This window comes from Hakea prostrata, chromosome 8 (genome assembly GCF_041222555.1).
Source record: "Hakea prostrata isolate BN-2017 chromosome 8, UWA_Hpros_2, whole genome shotgun sequence".
Lineage (NCBI taxonomy): Eukaryota > Viridiplantae > Streptophyta > Magnoliopsida > Proteales > Proteaceae > Hakea > Hakea prostrata.
Window position 1 is genome coordinate 54113699 of NC_142607.1, and position 22161 is coordinate 54135859.

At 37.5% G+C, this 22161-nt stretch overlaps 1 protein-coding gene across 1 annotated transcript; it reads right to left on the reverse strand.

The window, feature by feature from the left end:
- Positions 1-6688: 6688 nt before the first annotated feature.
- LOC149008654 (pectin acetylesterase 12-like) lies at positions 6689-16580 on the reverse strand. Its single transcript, XM_089165320.1, has 12 exons — positions 15939-16580; positions 14621-14703; positions 13304-13433; positions 13132-13205; positions 12453-12539; positions 12245-12369; positions 12083-12143; positions 10831-10884; positions 10578-10655; positions 9970-10075; positions 9729-9874; positions 6689-7942 (listed from the first exon to the last, which is right to left on the reverse strand). Exons 1-12 carry the CDS (start codon positions 16123-16125, stop codon positions 7835-7837), a joined length of 1239 nt encoding a protein of 412 aa, XP_089021446.1. The 5' UTR covers positions 16126-16580; the 3' UTR covers positions 6689-7834.
- Positions 16581-22161: the final 5581 nt, after the last annotated feature.

Sequence of the window (22161 nt, forward strand, 5' to 3'; positions counted from 1 at the left end):
GGAGGGGAGAGGAAGGAGATGGCCGGAGAAGAAAGGCTTGAATAAGTAAGGGCTTCTTCCTGATTATAAGTGTGTGCGTACGTCGACATATTAATTTTTTTTCTCTTTGTATATAGGCCGCCTTGTAATTGATACAGAAAAGTTGTTTGATTAGCTTTTGAATATCTTTAATTAGATTAGATTAGACATTTGTTTGTGAGGGAGGTAGGCTCCAGCCCATGCCAGTATGCCACTATTTAATATGTATTTGGGTTGAAATAGAATTGCAGGATAAGGCTTGATGTGTTGGTGTCATTTAATTTATGATCTTCCTGGGTTCATTTCTGTCTAGATCTGTAATTGATACATCTCTCCTTTGCTCCCAATTCAAAGAACCTGAGACAGATTTATTTAATCATCATGGGGTTAATTACCTCAAGATACTTTCCTAGGCAGGGGCTAGCTTAATTGTCTTGAAGGGAAGGGGCCGGCGCCTGAGCGTGAGAGTGAAGGGGCACGCACACGCAATTGGTTGTTGGGTGCCTAGCTAATACCTCTCCTTCCTACTTAGCTAGTGCTGGCCAGGGTCCCAACTCCCAACTCCCAACTCCCAAGCTGCCATGGCCTCATAGCATGAGGCCGTGACCACCCGTGATAGGATCATAGGATTAGGGCCCAGGTATATATGAGTCGTGTAATATTATACCTATAACCGTACCTTGACTGACTTCTGGAGGGGTGGGTCAGTGGGTGTTGGTGTTGAAGTAGTTATATATATATATATATATATATATATATATATGTTGTGGAGGAGAGACAGACAGGCAGACACAGAGAGAGAGAGAGAGAGAAGCATCCATATATATGATATATCCATGCATGATATCTGAGTCCCCACATAGGTCATGCTGCACTGCTAGTCTGCTACTACGTACGAGAGCCCATGGTGGTGTAAATTAATCACTGCACGAAGAGGATAGTGACTCTCAATCTTTTAAGAACCTTACCATTACCATACATGACATCATGACATCATGTCTTAAATAATTAGCCTCTCTCAACAGTCTTTTTGAGTGTAGACACCTACAATTTCTCTCTCAAGATTCATGAATATATCACTTCGGAAAGCAAGAAACTTCCAACTCAAGCAATGCAAAGACACCAGAAACTCTTTCAATTTGCATGTTTCGAAATAATTTGTTCGTTGAAATGGCAACCAAAATCTATGCCGCTGGATCACCAATTCCGAATGAATGGGTATAACCGTATAACGTATATATAAAATTAATTAAACTTATAAATATTCGTTTTTCCTTCATCGATATATCGCATGGGCCAAGAGGCCCAAGACTTATCACTTTTGGGAGAAGGGAATCACTATTAGGAGAAGAGGAAAGCCTTTTGATGTGGATGTTTGTTTGTTACAACATTTGTGGCCACATTCTGCTTGGTATGAAAGCAAGGAAAGTAGAAACCAAGACTCAAAACCTATTCCTGTGAAGCATCTTTCCCGTGAAAAGATCAATCCAAAGTCCAAACCATGGTTTGCTATGTATTTTATTTTGTCAATACATCCAAACCTATCACCTTCTCATTAAAGGTTTTCCGGACATTGTCTTCAAGGATTGGTAAAGATAAAGCAAAAAATTTTCTTTCCTTTTGGGCTATTACATACACTGCCTAGAAGAGTACCCTGATCTCTTCACTAAAAACTGTTGGTTATTACCACCTGAGGCAACCCTTTAGTGATGCAGACTTTTCTTTTGGCATGGCTGCCAGTCACATAACTGTTGTGATTGTGTCACGTGTAAAAAAATTAATCTGACTGTTGTGAATGAAAATGCAAGAGCTTAAGTGACCGGCCTGTCTCCTTCTCTCCGCCTCTCCCGTGACCAGTTTAGAGAAGGCAAAAAAAAAAAAAAAAAACTCTCAGTTTACCATTCTCTCCGTCTCTCTGTCTCTAATTTTTTTTCCCCCAATCGGCTGATTTATCTTTTTCTCCAATCGGTGGAAGGCTATTTCTGCTCCATCGCCTCCTCTCTCCCCCCACCCCTTCTCTGTTTGCCTTGTCCATCTCCACCCATACCCCCACGGCCCCCCCCCTATTCTACTCCCTCTCTCTGCCTCTCTCTCGTGACCGGTTTAGAGGCCACAAAAAAAAAAAAAAAAAATTCAAGTAGATGCGAGATCCAATAGTGCATTCTGCCGGTCTGAAGGTTTTACACCAAAGGTTGAAAATATCTCCTGTGGATCTGGAAGCTTTGCTACTGCGAGAGTCTCGTGTTGCTGGTCGGTGTGTCTTCACTGTGGCTGTTGTCTCCGCCCTTGAGGCATGTTATCTCTCCGCTCTTGTAGCGTGTTATCTCTCTGCCCTTTGGCGTGTCTATGTCCGTCTTTATGGCGTGTCGCCTCTTTGGGCATTTGTGATGGAGGATACATATGTTGTATTCCTTGTACTTAATTGTTGTTGTGATTGTTACAACCACTATTCTAAGGGATTGGATTCAGTCCATTCCTTAGCCTGGATGACCTTGTCTATTGCATGTATGACATTTTGTCACTTTCCATTCCCTGATTCGGATCGAACTTTGTGTTTTCATGCATTTATCTTTTGTATTTCTTTCTTTTCTGTATTTCTTTCCAGATCATGAATGAAGCTTTTCAGATTCGTACAAAAAAAAAAAAGTGTACAACATCATTTTTTCAATTACTAGACCCTTCCTAATCTTTTTAAATTTACAAAAATCTCTCAATAAAACCTAGGTTGGAGAATAACTTGAATGGAAAAAGCATTTGGAAAATTCATCTCTTCGGTATTATTGGTATTAAGGCTTTCCGATGGTTGTTTCCAGTGTTTCTAACAAAGGCTCTCCGATCTGTGGTTATGCAATGTGTGGCTATTTTAGATGCTTGGAGGCCTGACTCTGAAATCTATCTTATTCATAGAGATCTTATTGGCTCTGTTTGCTGGTTTACTGTGGATTCTGAAGCTAAACCCCCTTTTTGCAATACATTAGATGGAGGGAGAACAGTGGAAATGACAAGCAAATAGAAAAATAAAAAATCTTTAATGCGAACAACCTTTTTTTGAAGGAAAAAAGAACTTTATTAATTCAAGAGAAAACCACGTAGATCTTACACCTTAAAGAGTCAAAGAACAGGATCCTAAAATAATGCTGCTGATTTGGCCAGCTCATCGGTGGCAAAGTTCGCTTCACGGCAACATTCCTGTTGAAGTGAGTTTTCATATGAGACAATCCATTGTTGGGTGTAAAGGGAGGAGTATCTGAGCATTTTGGCAGTTATTTTAGCAGGCCACCATCCAGAACTTTGTCCCAAATCTAGGAAGCTGCCCCTAAGTTGATGAATTTTGAAACTTTAAGTGGTAGGTAAACTGCCGGATAACATCCTAGATCTTAGGGGTGGTTAGAGACCCAGTTGAGATTCTAATGGCTCGCTTGTTGACCATTTACGAGCTGAAGGAAAATGCCTGATGTAAGAGGTATCTCGTTTTAATCAGCAACTTCCATCCCCACTAAGCTGCTCATGACAACCCTAAAGAAATGAGCCGAAAGACCACCAACTACTCTACTGGCCGAGGCATTAATATCGACGCCCCTACCACCCCTAAAAAGGTATGGGTCTAATTAATCTTCGAAACAAAGCCTCTTCATCATAATGACCACATGCTCAGGAGAAGCAATCCTTTTTCTAGGGTTATGGTTTTCTAAAATCAAATTTGTATCATCTGGGTCAAAGCTTCCCCAGTAAAAACACGAGGGCCCACATTTGATGATGACGATGTTGTGGTTCTGATGATAATCCTCTTGCTGTTGCTGTGTTGGATTTGTTGAATATTGAGATGTTTCTTGTTGGATTTGGACCAAGGAGTTATGGGCCGAAAGGGAAGCAATATTATTTCTGCTGTAAATAAATTGGCCCATGTGGCCCTTGGGAGGGTGGGCTGCTGTTGAATACCCGTATTGATGATGATCCAACCCAATGTTGGACTTGTAGATTCAACCCTATTGGACTTCGCCCAATGTCCTGCACTTATTGTTTAAACAGTTGCAAGGGTGGAGAAAAAAAAAAAATGTATAATGTTGGTTGACTCTTACCTGCGACACCAGGACAAGGACTCCCTAAGTGTCTTTTCACTTTTTCAATAAACACTAAGTGAAGAACAGCCAGAGATCATTTGTTTGATGGAGGTGGACATGAAGGGGTGAGGAAAATGTATTATTTCTAACAGAATTCCAACACTTGAGAGTTTTCTTGGTTCATGGAGTGGGACATTGAGTACACCAATTTTCTCCTGGTTATGGTATTTTCTCAATAAAATCAGTATATCATATGTTATGTGATTTGAGAGACAAGAAAATTTCACATTTTAGTGTTGTTGAACTTCAACAAATGCAGGTTTCCTAAAGAAGTGTGGAAGTTAGTGTGGCAATGTAAAGTTCCTCATAAATTCCAAACTTTCATTTGGAGGGCTCTCACAAGTGGTTTAGCTATTGTTGTAGCTTTAAAAAATAAGCAGTCGTTGAATGATGCTCTCTGTCCTAGATGTGGTGTGACAGAGGAAACTGTTAAACATATTATTTTTCATTGTCCTATTAACAAAAGTTGTTTGGCACTCCACTCTTCTTGAATATAAAGCTCATCACTAATTTCTCTCTCAGGTTTTATTCAAGATTAGAGTAAGGTTCGAAATGATAGACAAGAAGTTCACAGAATTTATTGCAACTTTCATCTGTTGGGAATTATGGCAAGCTCGATATAAGTTGATTTTTTAAGGAGATAAATCATTTCCTGACCGTATAGTTCAGCAAGCATTAAAAGAAGCCAATTTTCATATAGAGGCTATTTGAGTGGTAGATGTGAAGACTAATCCTGTTGCTGCTGTGAGTAACTGAAACTTGTCTTAAAAGCCTCCCCCTAAAGGAGTTATATATTAAGTTAAACTCAAATGTAGCTCTCAAAGACAATAGAGGAAGTTAGGGTTATGTATTGAGAGATCATAAGGGAGCTCCTTCAGGTGCAGTCTTTGTCCCTTACTCCTTTTCTACACCTCTTAAGGGAGAAGTCTTAGGAATTCGTGAGGCTCTTCTAGGTGCAGTTGCAAAGGGGTTTAATCATCTCATGGTGGAGAGTGATTGGCAGCAGTTGGTCAATGCTTTAAATTCTAAAGTTCCTTCTCCTATTGATATTTTGAATATTGTAGAGGTTATCATCCACCTTTCTTCTTATTTTATATATGGATTGTAGTTTTCACTTTATTCTTAGGGGATGCAACATTCTTGTTCATTCTCTAGTTGAAAAGGCAGTTATCGTAATAGGGAGGACTAATTGGCTAAATTTCACTACTTGGTTGTTGGATCTCTGTAACTCTGACACCTTGACCTCTCCCTATTCTTTGAAATGAATGTTAGCTTACCAAAAAAAAAAAGAAAAGGGATACTGACAAATAGAATCATAGCAAATAATATTTTACTGAAAGTGAGTAACACGTGAGTTTTCCTACATGCGAGAAGAGCTCACTGATCAAAAGGTATAAAAAAAAAAAGCAATTATCCCCTATTTATAAATATATTATAATATCAAAAGAAAGTACTCAGCCAACTCCCCTTCCATCACGTACCCTTTATTTACTGGTTTCTACTGTTTGATTGGTTAGGTTTAAGATGTTACTGAGTTTCTCCTCTCAACTTGATTTCTTATAAAAAATATAAAAAGAAAAACTAGCTATCCCAAGTTTTGTCCCTTTCACTGTAATGGACAGTAGTTAGCATTGCATGCAACGTGTTACCGTAACATGTATCGATATGTCTACGGTGACGTAGATGGATTTTGGATGTGCCGTATTTTCCGTTTTCCCTCTTCCCTCTTCCCTCTTCCCTCTTCCCTCTCCAGGTGACGATTACAGCCGCACGTGTCAATAAAACATAGACGATTACAGCCGCACGTGTCAATAAAACATAATAATAATATAATTAAGCAGCAGAAAGTGGTCATGGAATGAATGGGATCCATCCCTCATTAACGACGGAAGTGGAAGTGGGGCCACGAGCGAAGGATTTACTATTAAGTCGTCCGTCATGAAAATCAATATTGTAAAAATCAGTTATCCGGAACTTAAAGGATTAATATATATGATTAGTAGTTAAGTTAACTGCATTATGGTCCTTTCATTTTTTTGATCTGAGGTTCATTCGGGTCAGTTTACGCGCACCTTGATTATATCCTCAGAAGAGCTTGTTATATTAATGCTGCTGAATGGGTGCGAATCCAAGACTTTTCCTAGGGAAATTGAGTCTTTAACTACTTTAACATACCATCATTAGCCACATTATAGTCCTCCATCTCCAAGCCATCCCAACTGAATTGGATTATGACCACAGGGCACAGGCACACAATAGAGAGAGGCGCACGCAAGCAGGAACATGGTCCATGGCTAAGGCGGAGATATATCCACGCACTGACAAGGCTTGACTCACCAAAGGATGGATGGATGGAGCAACAGCCTCAGCCTAACAGGGGCGGCTAAGGAGCTAGAAATAGATAAATAGAAAAGCAGTAATTCAAAAAAAAAAAAAAAAATATATATATATATATATATATATATATATATATGAATTTACGAATTTTTATCCAAATTGTTTGGTCAATAATGAATTGCATGCTTGTTTTGATCGTGTTATCTTGCTTGTTCTGCTGCATTCAGATATAGTTTTCTCAACATAACAACTGAAATTACTTGAAAAAAACATCATACATAACTCTCTCTCTTGTTATATAGCCTTGTTCCCTATCTATAAAAAGAAAGTTCTCATATTCATAAACTCAATACTTCATCCTTCCAAAACCATTCAAAACCATCAATGGCAATGGCATAGTAGTGATAGTCTCTTATATAGAGGGAGAGAGGGAGAGAGGGAGAGAGTAAGTACATCCATCCCTACAACTTCCACCCCTCCCCTTACAACGTTGAGCCTATAGGCCCAATTCTTTTAATTGATTTAATGATAATAAAATTAAATAAATAAAAGAATATAATACATCTGTCAAAATTAATATGGACTATTATCCTTGCCAACTAAAACAACCCCTTGGAGTTCATACATATAACTAGCATCAATTAGGATATAATTAGCTTAGGGAATTCTTACTCCAAAAAATTATAAAAAGTCAAGTAAATTATATACATATGGAGTGCATCTCTTTAAACGAAATTTCTTCCCACATCAAGGGAAAATAGAAAATCATTTGAACATTGGATGAGAGCAGCAGAAAAGCAAAAACCCTAGATACCTGAAAGTCTAAATCCTCTACCCCAGCCCCAGCAGGTAGAAATCTATGTTTCTCTCACTTTTGCACCACCATAAAATACAGGTGAGACTCTCCTTTGAGGGGAATGTTGGGAGCAATAATATTCGTATCTAAGACCAACAATTTATGCTGAGCACACCATCACACCTACCCCAAAGTATGGAAACTAATTTGAAGAAATCTAACAAATCCACCAACAGGCAACAGCCTACTTTATTTATTTATCTCCCCCAACTTAGAACAAATGCTTTTTTATATATTGGAGATGCGAGTATTACATAAAATAAGGCAGAGCCTCACCCTTGATTTCAAGGGGATTAGAACTCTGACTTCCTACTTGGAGGTGTTGGCGTTTTACCAACTGAGCCACCCCACCCACGGGGTAACCCACTTTAATATGGCAAGAAGCTTGCCCAGCACTTTACTTTGCAGCCACTGGCCTAATTAACAATGTTTTCAAACAGTAAAAAATTATTTTGTTTTTAGATAAATAAGGAAGAACCATAGAAAACCGATCAATTATTTCTCATCTGAATACCAGATTGTGGCAAGTCTTGTCACAAGGATACGGGCAGTCGACTGCCTTAACTCCTTTGCGATCAAAATACCAGTCACCAACAGATTGTGCGATGCCCTGCACATAATTTCCAACGTAACAAACAATGAGTCACAGCCTAAAGAAAACGAAATGTGGAAAGGGAGACACAGATCCATATACCAGGCTCTACAACATCCCAATGATTTCCAATAGTTATGCTAGCTATTTATGAATTTCCAAAGTATTACATGTTTGTCATTATTGGTTGCTAATTTATTAAGAAATTATGAGACTATGCATATTTGGTTTTCTGAAATCGTCTTTTCCAACCCAACACGCAGAACCCAAATCAAAGAAACTCTAAAATAAACATAAATTTCAAGTTAAGCTGTGAAATGAGAAGTCTCCTTTGACAGATTTTCTTACAAGGAGAAAGATGGACAGCAGGAAATGCAAAGGAGAGTCATTGGGTGGGGACTGCTCCTATTTGGGATCTCTTACCTCACTTGGTATAACTTTCCAGGTGCAAGTTACAGCAAAGGTAGCAGATTTTATAAGCAACAATGCATGGGAATTACCAACAGCATACTCAAAGGAGCTTCAAGGTGTTTTTGAAGGGATAAGAATATTAAATTAAGGTATTTGGACAGGTCGGATGTGTGTCACTCGAAGCATTCGGTAGATGGTAAGTTTACAGTGAAATCTTGTCGGGAAACATTAAGAAGACAGCACCCCAAACTGGAATGGTTCAAGTGGGTGCAGAGATCAAATCTTAGGCCTCATCATGCGATGTTTGACTGGAGATATTTTCACAACAGAACAGAAGCGTTGTGGATGAGAGAAATAAGCAGTGCTTGAGTATCCCATCTAGGTGTGACTTATACCATTTTGAGGAGGAACCAAAGCTACACTTATTTATATGGTGTGAATTCGCAGTGAAAATCATTAAATCAGTTTTGTCTTGGTTTTGATTTGCATTGGGTAGCAGCGAATGCAGTAGAGGATTGGACAAGTCGGTGGAGGGATAAGAGGCCAAGTTCAATTTTACATCGAATCTGGGATAAACTTTTCATCCTCTATGTATTACACCAGGTCAGGAATAGATGGAGCGTAACAAGAGACGATTTAAAGAAGGGGGGGGGGTGAGAAGGGCAGTGGAGTGTGTGGTTCAGTTGATTTAAGTTGGAGGTGAGTGGTGAGATTTGTAAAGTATCAAGACCGATACTACATTCTGACCTGCTGATTTCAAGATGCCTAGGAGTGAAGGTGTGCAGAAAGCAGAGGGGTGAGCCTATTGAGATGTTCTAAAATCCTCCACAGCCCAAAGGTGGTGGAAGTTAACTGTTGATGGATGTTACTACGGGGCTGAGGTGGAACCAATAATATGTGGGCTGGAGAAAGCAATGGAGTTGGGGGTGCAAAAGCTATGGATTGAGGCAGATTCAGTGGGTGCAGTGTGGGCATTTCAGTGTCATCAGATCCCATGGATAGTTTTACAAAGATGGTGGAACATTCAAATTAAATGTGGGAGGAATTGAATATGGAAAATTTCTTACTGTTTTCGGGAAGCTAATGCAGTTGCAGATTGGCTGGCAAAGGAAGCAGCAAAATCAAGATCAAATCAAATGAAGGAATGACCTAGAATGCGGGAAAAGGAAATTGAGAGGGAAGCAAATAGGATGCCTAGCTATAGGCTTTAATTTTCTCTGAGAAGGCTCTTTGAAGGGGCAGACGCCAATTTGTAACCTCTGCAATATTTGCATATTTTTTCACTTACTAATAAATCGCCCTTTTCACCCCCCCCCTGCTTCAAACCCAAAAAAAAGAGAGTTAAGCTGTGAAAGAAGACCAACTAATACGAGTTCAGTTAGATTGGGCATGCCTTTTTCCCGATACGGGGTGAATCATGAGCAAACCATGTATCCTGCCTCTCGCTCTGGCAGTGAGCAAAGCAAGAATTTATGAACAAACCATTTTCCTTTGACATTGAGAATCTTTTTACAGCATTGAGCATTTGGTTCCTGAAGCCTGCATCATATATCATGTATAAATGTCAAAATTGAAGTTGCAGTAACTTCAAATTGCATTATAAGTTTGGTTATGATTGGGATTCCAGAAACCACCTTGGAGAAATTGTATCTGTGCTGGAGTGCAGCGTGCATAATTTAATCTACATTCATGCCAATATCCATGTGGGTCAGCTGATGGTGGAGCTAAACTGGATTGGATCTGATGACAGTGGAAGCAATGAGAATTTATCAAATAATTAATCAACTGAGTTATTTGATTATTACATGTGTGAAAACAGTACCAAAAGATAAATGCACAAGCTCCAACCCCCAATTTTCCATTGAAATACAGCAGATAGTCAAATAGAAGATGAATTGCATGATAATCTTTCTGGGCCAATTGGCTAATTCAAAAAAGTGGGCAGGATTGTAAATGATCAAAGCCAGTAGGGTTAGTTGGTGATCTCAGCCTGCTTAGGATGAATTTGAGCTTCACTTTGTGGCATGTGAGAGGAGCCCAAGCCTTAGCCTTAACTCATTCAGATAAAGGAGCCCAACCAGAACTGAGGTTTGTTCAAGCTCCTGTGAGGTCCAATTATTATGTATGACTAGTAACAAGTTTTTAATAGTAATATTTGTGATTTATTAAGGTGAGGACTTTAATCTATTGGCATCATGGACTTACAACATACAATTTAACTGACTAAAGAAAAACAGCTTACCTGCCATGAATCATACGCTGCATTTAGGAGGAAAAGAGGTGTCTTAATATTGGCGATTAAGTTTTGAGGAAAGAAGCACTGAAATAAGAAAAACAGGGAAAAACAAGCATAAATAAGAGACCAACTTAGCAAACCCTACAGACCCTCCAACCAAAGGTGAAAATAGTAGTAAGAAGACTTATAATTATTGTCCTTTTTATGATTCCCTTCTAAACATGAATTGACTGTAAATCAAGAAAAATAGAAGGATTACCGAAGTTGGATCCATGTGGTTAGTACAAGTACGTGGCAGGTTCTTTTGCACACCCTGTGATGATCATACATGCTTCCGTAAGAAAATGCATAAATTATACCAAATGTGCAATCCAGCCAGTCACTAAAAATTTGAAATTTATTGTTGATTACTCAATGGAAATTTTCAGATTAACTTTCTAGTATTCAAAAATAATTTGGTGGATGCTCGATTATTTTAGGGATACAAAGAGAAAGCTCAACCCAAAATGATTGATTAAATCAGAGAATCTGTGCTGCCCACCAGTCTCTACAGAGAATTACTCACATGTCACAAGACTCCACTACCTATATACTAAATCTTACATAATCATTTAATAACTCCGAATTTATTAATGACAGGGGAAAAAGCACCCTATGATTTATAGGTTGCAGTAGCCAGGGATTGCCCAGTGTGCATACTGTTCCTCAATGCACCATTCCTGACTAATCAGTTGAGCATATCTTTGGGGGCCTCTGTGCAGATGAGAGGCAACCTATGGCTATGGTCAGATTAAACAAACCAATGGGAGATGCTTAAAATTACTTTGAATAAAATTCTTCATTTGGGTATGAAATGTAAATGTTTATTTTCATATTTTGGACAGGAGGATATTTAGCAACAAAAATTCATCAGTGAACTGTCACCACTGGTGCAAGGTATATCAGATGACCAGAAAATACCCTACTTGAGAAAATGGATATGATCTGATCTTACAAAAGAATATACACATTTTTCTTTGTTTGGAGGGGAGGGGGATTGGAAGAGAGAGAGAGAGAGGGAGTGAGATCATCCCACAAGGTATAGAAGAAACCAAGGTCCTGCAGCTGCAAGCCACAAGCTCAGACAGTGCAGTTACAAAGTTAACTCTTAACACAAGAAATCATGCAGTTACAAAATCAACTCTTAACACGAGATCTTTGATAGGATCCACTACATTTCACTAAGGCTTCAGCACAAACAATTTTCTACCTTTCATTAGTCTACCAACATAAAGAAAATAAAGCATGATTCTACATAGGGTGGGTTCAACTTGTTGATCCAAATAACTGGGACAAGGCAACCATCAGGATAACGATAATGTTAGAAATTAGAAAAAGATATCAGCAGTTAACCACAATGTGATTCAATATTCAATCTTTATCAAAAAGGGCTGAATTTAGCCGGGACAAGGCTGAGTAGTTGTTGTATCAAAGAGGGACGTAAAGACCACTAAAATTTTAGAATCCAATACCTGTATGCCAACCACACCTCCAAACATATTCCGTATGGTTTGTCCGCCAGACACATCATGCCTACAAGTTGAAACCAATGAAAGCAGTGAGCATAGAACAAGAGAAACATAAATCAGATGTTCAAGCAACCAATAGTGCAGAAAAGAACAGTTTGTCATTACACATTGAGAAATAAACCAGCATCACTAAGGCATTTGACTTTAGTAGTTCGAGGAAATAGTGCTCGAAACTCATCACAGTGTATTATACTTGCCAGACCCCCAGCAGAGCAACCAGAAAGAAGAGCCTGAAACATAGTTTTTCCTCAATCCAGAAAGCAATTAAGATGCAGGAAGAAATTTAAATTTACAAGTTGGTGCAACAGATAACCTGGTTGGCATGTTGCATTCCCTTCGACATTAAATCTTCCATGCCAGCTAACCAGATACGTTGTCCCCGAAAATTAAGTCCTGCAGCCTGGAAACAGAACTATAACATATTTATGCAATACATGGACAAAAAATAGGACATTGGTTTTTATCCATCCATGTGACCCAAGAAAATTGCATTCGTGGAACTAATTATTCAATTCAGTAAAAATGACAAACTGCCCATGCCCCATACGAAATTACTCCTCTCCCCACCCTGAGCCCTCCCTAGTCCCATACAAAATTTTCATGAGTTCCCAACAAGATAAATCTAGTTGAACTTGCAAATCAGATACAATTTATCCAGTTTTTGGAGACTGACACAAACATCAGAAGAAGAAACCAGAAGATGTTCAATGTCTTACAACAAAGAAGAAACTTTTGAGACCAAAATCTTTCAAAGAGGTCAAGTAACAAAGTGAAAAACTTGAATTTAGAAGAAAAAAAATTATCAATCCATTAGCATCTTGGACAAGTTAATTTGGCAGGTGATCAAGGAGCTCATTTATGGTGGTAAAACATATACAAGACTATCTTACCATCCTTTAGGTGCTGTTGTTTCTTTATAATAGTAAGCCTATAGGAATGTCTGCGCAGAAATGACAAAAAAAAAAAAATAGAAGATGAGAAGAATTCACAACCTTATCTTGGCTATCCCCACTAAAGGATGCACCATCACAATAACGAAGTTTGACTCTATTCCAGTTGAAGAAATCTGCAATCATCAAAGTGCCATAAGAACAAAAATTCACCAGATTGACGTGACAAATAAGTACGGTACAGAATCTTTGAGCATAAGCAATATGAGAGAACCAGGATTTTCTTCAGCTTTGTTGCTCAATATTCCTGTAAATGGGATCTGCTTCTCCATATATGTTGATGAACCACGGCGAGTTTTTTTGCGGTAAACACAATTTCTAACATTATTACACCATCCTCCCCCCTGTCATACATATCAACAAAACTATCAACTCAACTCCTGAACCAAGGATGGTGGTTGCTACTAATTTTTCACTGTGCAAGGTGGTGGGAGTATGAATTGGCTTGGAGCAGTATATCAGTGAGTTCTCATGTGTAGAGTATCAAAAATAAATTTCATAGGCCCCACTTCATAGGTGTGAAAAGTGACTGGGATGCCAGGGGGCAGTGAGTTCTCATGATTACAAGATCAATAACACATTTCACAGGCCCCACTTCATAGGGGTGAAAAGTGACTGGGATACCAGTCTATCATGTTTACAAGATCAAAAACACATTTCATAGGCCCCACTTCATAGACTCCCTAAGCCAAAACTGCATGACAAGGGGAAATCTTGATTGTCTGATCTGTAGTTACCAAATTAACATTATGCAGTGGTTATTTCATGATCAAGCAGGCATTTCACTTTAGCTGGTAAAATGTTACACACATGGAACATGTTGTCATTCACCCAGAACACACAACTGTTATATTCTTACTTTAGGATACTAATGTAGTAGGATGACTCAATGAATAATAATGGATAATAAATACTGAGTTCACAAAGTTACCATACCAAATATTATAAGTGAGAGCTTTCTTTAAAATTTTAATACGTATTTTGGAATATAAGAGATCTCAAGGAAATGTTGAAACTTCTGTAGTCTCTTCTCATTCCAGCTTGGACAGAACACGGATTTGAACAAAGAATCCCACAGAAAAATATAGAGACTTCTTTCATAGTGAAACTTATATCGGGGTTCCCCCAAATTTTACATTTTATAAAAGTATAAAACTAAAACCTGGCTTAAAATCTTAAAAAACAAAGATTTACATCAACAATTACAGCACAAATATTTATTTGCTCCAGAACATAGATAATGATTTCACAACATCCTATTTATATCTGTCCACCTTAGACATAAGGATGCCATGCATGCTGTAGCTACATTTTGTGAAACTGGTAAAACTTTCAACCAAGAAATAATGCCTGAGTTCAGTTTATAATGTAGAAAAATAAGAAGCTTGACTCTATCCTTGTTGGCCACTGAAACATGGAACAGTATGTCAAAACTAAGAGCTTATACTGCACAATGGGATCCAATGCAACAGCCACACTATGTCTGAATGTTGGATACGTTTAGTGCTCACTTAGTTTTTTTTCTCATTACCTCCAATTGGATGAGCCAGCTGTTCACTCCAGAACCAAATCCACGATGCAGGTGGTAACCAGGTAAAGTTCCATCCAGGCAAACTATAAATTACGAGACAAAATAGAAGAGTTATTATCATTTCCTTTCTTCCATTGCAGAATATTTAAACACACAAGCACACACAAATGAACTATACTGTCATGACTTTAGTGGCCAATGGCACATGATCAACAGACAAAAGACAACACAAGCTTTCACCACATGAAGCTGTCCTGGGTGCAAATCCAGTAACCGAGCAGGAAAAAAAAAACAGAGGCCATTGACATGTTTTATGTGGAACCCTGGATGTACATATTAGAGATACATTTGCAATTTTAAGATACTGCAAACAGAAGTTCCATTGATTCAAAATAATCAAAAAAGGTAGCCTCTCCACTCCCACCTCCACCCTTCAACCCTAAATAAATACAAAAAAGAAGCATCCAACATACAGCTGGGACTCAAACGGGTAGGGCAGCAGTTTTAACCACATAAAAAGATCTCCAAATTGTGAAGAAAAAAAATGATAATAAAAAAGACCAGACGGGGGTAAATGTATCACGAAAGAAATTGATCAGAATTAACCACCCACAAAGGTACAAACTTAGCTAAGAAAACTATATGATTGTTAAGTAGGTTGAAATGTAACGGTTCACACAAGCAGAATAAAACATAGATAACAGGAACCATATGAAAAGCCTGATTAAGATACTAGCTCGACGATCCCACCACAAGCAAGATCACATTATTACAACAGCAAGCCTTGTTCTAACCAAATGGAGTTGGGATTGGCTAAGAACACATTATTGTCATCAGCAAAAGCAGTAATATAATACAAGAGCAGAAGGACAGAGAAGCGACAGAAAAGAAGATCTGATGTGAATGAATAAAGCCATGAATAATAGGTCTAAGCTTGGTTGCTACGGAAGGATATGGAATCAAAGCTGACTTTTTTAAGATAATTATGTTGTATTTTGTTCCGCACAGAGTGGAGAAGAGGAAGAGTGAAAGAGTGAGAAAAAAGTAATGTTAAATCATTATATGTAACTGCTAAAAAAGAGAGGGAGAGCAGAGAGACGAGAAGAAGAAGAAATCAGCATGCCATTAACACCTAGAAGAAACCATTGTGCATTGGGAACTAAAGCATATATATCAAATTATCAATCGCAGCTTTCCATTAGTTTCTGATTTACAGGGGGTGGGGGGGAGGGAGAAAGAGAAAGTGAAAGTGAAAGTGAAAGTGAAAGTGGGGAGGGAGTCTGAAGAAGACAAGCATTTTCAGAATATACACACACACCGGCTCCTTTTGCAGCAGCTCCTTCCATAAGGGAGAGACCCACCATCAAAGGATTGATGGACGCTCCATAATAACTCTGGACATGAGAAACCTCTGTAACATTAAAATCCTCAAAACAATTAACCACCCCCGATCCACTCAGATAAGACCACCCAAGTAAACCAACGAAGAAGTACAAGAGTTTCATGATGGAGTGCGTGCGTTACTGCTCTTGAGCTAGAGCACCTCAGCCGAAACCAACAAAAACTGAGCAAGGATACAGCGTCCGCAAAGATCAATCAATAGAGTAAAAGAAAGAAACAGCTTCAGAAACTAAAGAATTCTAAAAATACTTATGAGATCTCATTTGGAGATAGATTTGGTAAGTGTGCTGGTTGGATTGCTATCGGATAAGTATAGAATCGACTGAACTGGCAATGTGAGGTAGGAGACGGATCGCTCAAGGGTAAATTAAATTAATAAAACACAAAGCAAATTTGTAGGATTTCTATCACAGTATCACTATCAGTATCTTCTCATCTCAGTGAGTGAAGTGAAGTGAAGAAAGTGAGCGGGGGGGAGCAAAGAAAAAGCGAAGGCGAGGTTTACCAAGAAAACATAAAAAAGGAAAATAAGAGGAGAGTGAAGAGTCTGAAAAAAAAAGGAAAACTATGAATTATTGGGTTGGTTAACTAAAGCAAAGCAAGATTGAGACAACCAAGATTTGGATTTGCAGTTCCAGGATTCCAGCTGGTTGCGGCTGTTTAACAAATCTTAGATTACGTATCCCCCTAAAATTCTAAATCCTATTTATTTATTTATTTATTTATTTTATTATTTTATGCATGAAAAATATATTCCAAGATTCATTCGTATCCAGCGCAATCAGCGGTTTTAGAAGAACATCTATCTATGCAAAGCTAAGCTAGGGACCGTTTCGGTGTTTCACACCGACCATTTAAATTTCAATAAATAAATTACTTTATCAATAATGGTGTAACTGCAAAATGTTTTTTTTTTTTTTTTTTTCTTAAAAAGTTGACAATGTGTGACAAACAATCACTAGTCTTATAATCAAATCCACACCTGTCCACCGACAGATATGTCAAAAAGGAAAGGAAAACTCAATATAATTTTACTCACGGGCGCTGGCGCTGGCGCTGGCGCTGTGGAAAACGATATTCTTTCCATGGAGATAAACTCATAAAAGCCGTTTAATGGGTGGGGGTTTCCATTTAGGCCAAACTAGGTTGGATTCGTGGAGAGTCACAGCCATGATGCCTTGATATGCATGCTGTGGAGTTTGTCTGTGACATCTATGATATGATCTCAGAAAGATTTTTGTGTTATCTATGTCTTCATCAATCTATGTCTTCTATCCAAAAACAAGAACTCGTTTACTTCCGCCCAACACGCTAAAAGGTGGAATAAATAATGAGCCCATCTTTTTGTATGCACCTTACTTTGCGTTTCTTGTGAAAAAATAAAGACTTTGAAGATAGAAAAAGTACTTAGTCCGCCAATGGTAGGATGGGAGGAATTATATTGTCCACTTTCAAAAAAAAAAATAATAATAATAAATAAATAAATAACTAAGTCAACATGTCGTATCTTTAATTTATAATTATCAAAATCTAAAAACAAATAAAAACATTATTTATCATTAAAAAGTTCCTAAGTTGATAATGACTTTCCCCTTGTAATGAAGGGGGAAAAAAATCATATGTAGCAATACATTTTTTATACCAAATAAAAAATTCAGATTAAAAGTTTAATTTTAAAAGTCCAAAATAGGTTTTTAGTTTTTTTATTTTCTTAGTCTAGTATTTATGTGCAACAGAGAATGGTGCACTCTAGAGGATGTTTACTCAAGATCACAAGATTTGACCAAAAAAAGACAAGGTTATAGGTTCAATGTGTCCAATGATATGTATAACAGTTTCCACCACCTAATATAAAGCTATTAATTTAAAATAAATAAAAAAAAAGGATAAAAGATAATCACAAAAAACAAAAGCCAATGAAGCATAGGAGCCCGGGGGGAATCTAGATAATTTATGTCTACCTTCATATTGATGTTTAAGAACCATAGGGCTTTAAAAAAAATTTCACTACAAATTTTGACAGAAATAGGAGATTTGCCCCTGTTTGGTTGCAAAGTGGCAAAGTGGTTAGGATGAGGTGAAATCCAGTTCATCAACACAAATGTGTCTGACCCAATATTTTTTAGATAAATCATATTTGATGTTTAAGATACCTTAGATAGCTGAAAAAATGAAGATGGTAATTACCAAATAAAAAATTAAAAAGTATATTAGAAGGTCAACATATGATTGAGAGACTGATATATATATATATATATATATATATATATATATATATATATATATATATATATATATATATATACATATATACATGTATCTATATGAGTTATATATATATCATTATCATGTATCTATATGAGTTCCGCATGCGTTGATCCCCTGGTTTATTTTAATGACAACATTTACGTTTACTGATGAGAAAAAAAAAACACAAAAAACTTCTTCCCCTATTAAAATGACCATACAATATCCTATATTCCTATGTCAACTCGCAATTTTAAATTCTTAACCTGGGGCCTGGGTCCTGGGGTTATTCTGGAATTTTCTTTCCATGCTTCAACCTTATGATATAGATAATAAATCCATGCTTTGACCATCACAGAATTGTTGGACTGCTAATGATCAAGGGATCATGGAATCAACTTTTCTTCAGGGCGAACATTCGAACAATAATTACAAAATTTGTAATATTATAAAAATAAATAAAAATAAATTTACTTGATAAGTTTATCTATATGTAGATATTAGTAAAAGTATTATTTATCAATTATCATGTATTGTCTGTGGAAGTTGAATGGTCTATGCATAAGTGAACCAGTTAACAATAGCTAAGATTGGAATATTCATGATGGCCTCAAATTATTTTGGACTTTCTACTTTATAGTGAAGTAAGTTCATTGGTGTAGACGGTTGTGCTTAATTATCCTCAAAAACTTCACATCATCATGAAGATTAGGCGAAAATATTGTTGAACAATTATTATTGAAAAAATGCACAAACAAAACGTATCAACAAAAATAATAGTGGAACAAAGACACAAAGGCTGATTAGCTCTATGAAAAGGACAAGAAATGAAGAGATGAAATTGAAAGAGATGATTGATTAGTAGCATGATTAGATAGAAAAGTGCAAAAAACAATTTCTAATGTTAACCCATCTTTAATTCTTTTTTTCCATCTATAGTGCAAGAGCTGCCTTATATAACAGAACTTTAATAGCCAAATCAACAATAATGGGTCTGAAACTCCCATTAGTGGAGGCCCTTGTGGGTTTGTTAAGCCCTCCAAATATCTATCAACTCTAATCGCCTAATATAAAGACATGCAAGGTCTTGAAATTAAAAGGTATAATTTTTGAATTAGGAAGCATAGGTTGTATAGAAACCAACAATCAATTCACTACTGAATTAATTTTTTGGGGGTAACACACTACCAAATTAATGTAATGTACTAATGTTGAAGGAAGAGAAATATACCTAGCTAGCTAGCTAAGATCCAAATACCAACAGCAAATATATGTCACCCTAAAATTCAACTAATTCTTCAGAGTCGCTCGCTCTATTACTGATGAAGAAACTAAACCAGCTGTACCTTCCCACCTCCATTCAGGTCTAAGTCTTAACTAAATAAATTCTACACAATTGGGTATTTAATTATTAAGAACAAGTCAACTCACCAAACCTTAATTAGCTCAGCCATGAGCGGATAATTGTCATACCATCCAAAGGAAACTCAAGAAAAAACATAATCATTGCGAGAAATAAAAAAAATAACAAACAGACGGAGAATTGTAGAATTGAAGCTGTGACCCAAATGCTTATTCATTGCGATAAGAACCCACATACGACTTGGGGATGCCATTTCCATGGTTCGATAGAGCATGGACAAAGCACCAACAACAGCTGTCTCAAGAATGTTGACCTTCCTATTATAATTCTTGCAGGCATTTCTATTTTTCATTAATTGTTGCATATTGCTGACTATTGTCTTAATAGGATTCTCAGCAACATCTTCAATTTTTTTTGAAGCTACGGACATGGACAGTGATAGATAGAGTTCCCTGAGATCCCACCTTAGACCAACCCCAAAACCAATTCCAATATCAAATGAAGGTAAGAGAAAATCATAGAAGCATGAAAAGAAAATAACCGAAAAGAGCCCCAAAATATAAAAGCCCGACAAAAAAAAGGCCCAGCGGGGGCGCCGCACCCAAAGCACACGAAAAACCGAAGAAGGACAGACCACCACCCAACGCAGGCCCACCCCCACACCACAAAGGCGCAGGCAACCAAACGACAAGGACAAAAAGTGCAAAGGATGGGACAGTGAAATGAAGGAGATGAGCCACCAGCAAGACGGGAGTCATAGAAGACAACGCAGGCAAGAGGAAAAGGAAAGGGCACAACGGTAAAAAGAAAAAGGAGGATAAAAACACAGGCCAGAGGGGGAGGAGATGGAAGGCACCCAACACACACGGGACAACCAGGAAAAAGGGCACAAGGAAAGAGACGGACAACAGGGAAGAGGAACCACAAAAGACAAACAAACAAAAGCAAAGCGCAAAGGCGAAGAGCAGTGAGGAGGGAGCGAAGGTAAACAAACAGGTGGGTCAAATTAAAAGAACGAGCGGAAACGACAAAGGAAACACAAAATAGAAAACAATATCACAAGAAAGCAAATGGCGCATGCCCGCGGAACCGCAGAGGCGCGGGACCGGGAGCAAGGGGGGGCAGAAAAGGCCAAATAATCCCAGGGGCCCACCCAAACTATTTTATTAAATTAAATAATGTCCACAATATTTCGGCCCACCTTTGAAAAAAGGTAAATTATTGTAATAATATTTTGGACAAATATAGGTAAATTAAAGAACATTAAAAGATTCACAGACTCACCAAAGTTGTGCAAATCAAAATTCTTTGGTAGGAGTGTAAACCAAAATTTTTTAGGTAAGGTGCAAATCAATGGTAGTTAGTTATCTCAAACTATAGACATTTTTTCCAATCAAATTAATAACAAATGTAAAAGAAATAAAGAAACATAGAATATAAAATCAAATAAAAAAATAACAAAAAAAGAAAAGGGAAACAATAAATAAATTGAGAAAGAGACCTAATTGTGGAGTAGATTTTTTCCCAAATTTTCTTAAGCCACGCTTATAGAAAGGGAAGAGAATAAATAGGAAAAAAGAGGATAGAGGAGAGTGGAAATAGGAGAATAAATAAGGATTGAAGAGTTAGTTTTTAATTAAAAATAACATTTTGATTTTTTAATACCTAATAAGATTTTTTTTCAAAAATTTCCTTTAATTCACGTTTATAGAGAAGAGAATAAATAGAAAGAAAAGATGAGAGAGAAGAGAGGGGAGAATAAATAGGGATTGATGAATTATTTTTTTATTATGAATGACATTTATACCCATCATTTTACCTTTAAAAATTGTTCACAATATTGGGGGGGGGCAAATATTGACATTTCACATGTCAGAAGAGAAAAAATCGAAAAAATTAAAGGAATTAAGGGAATATGCATAAAATTTTTAAAAATCCGGGGGGGGCCATGGCCCCCTCCGGCCCCTTCATAGGTCCGCCCTTGTCGACCGTGGAGGTCAAGTTTTCACCTCCGATTGAAGAAGACAAGAAAGTAATGAACAATAATAATTTGAATAGTCATGGTTTTATTCAGCGTACTTTTCTCTTGTGCTCCCTTACCTTTTTATAGATTTTCTATGCATGAGTTTGAGTGAGACTCAAACCTTAGTTAGGTTGTGATCTGACTCTTAGTCATTGAGTCCTACTCAAACATGAGTAGTTGAGTCGTGACTGAATACTGTTTCTTTGGCTAGAATCTTATTCAGATTTACCTTGTTATTCAGCCTTTGTACTTATTTGACCGACCTTGACTTGGTCGGTCTAATGTGATCCGAGCTGGTCGGACTAGGCTCAAACCGAACTGGTTTGATTCCGATCTGTCGGACTGGGCTTAAACCGGACTGATTTAAATTTATTTATTCTTTCCTTATCACAAAGTTTGCCTTGAATTAGCCTTAATTTCCATGAGAATGTTTACTTAATTTCGTCCCCATGAGGCCATGACCAGTAGTTTAAGCTTTTTCTTATTTCGCGTCCAAGGCCTTTCAAT

Excerpts from the sequence above, each read along its gene's own strand:
- LOC149008654 (XM_089165320.1), bottom strand. The coding sequence starts at position 16,125 with ATGAAACTCTTGTACTTCTTCGTTGGTTTACTTGGGTGGTCTTATCTG. Across the intron at positions 13,206-13,303 it reads CAAAGCTGAAGAAAATCCTG|ATTTCTTCAACTGGAATAGA; the intron begins GTTCTCTCATAT and ends TGATGATTGCAG. Across the intron at positions 7,943-9,728 it reads CACCCCGTATCGGGAAAAAG|GGCATCGCACAATCTGTTGG; the intron begins GCATGCCCAATC and ends AATTATGTGCAG.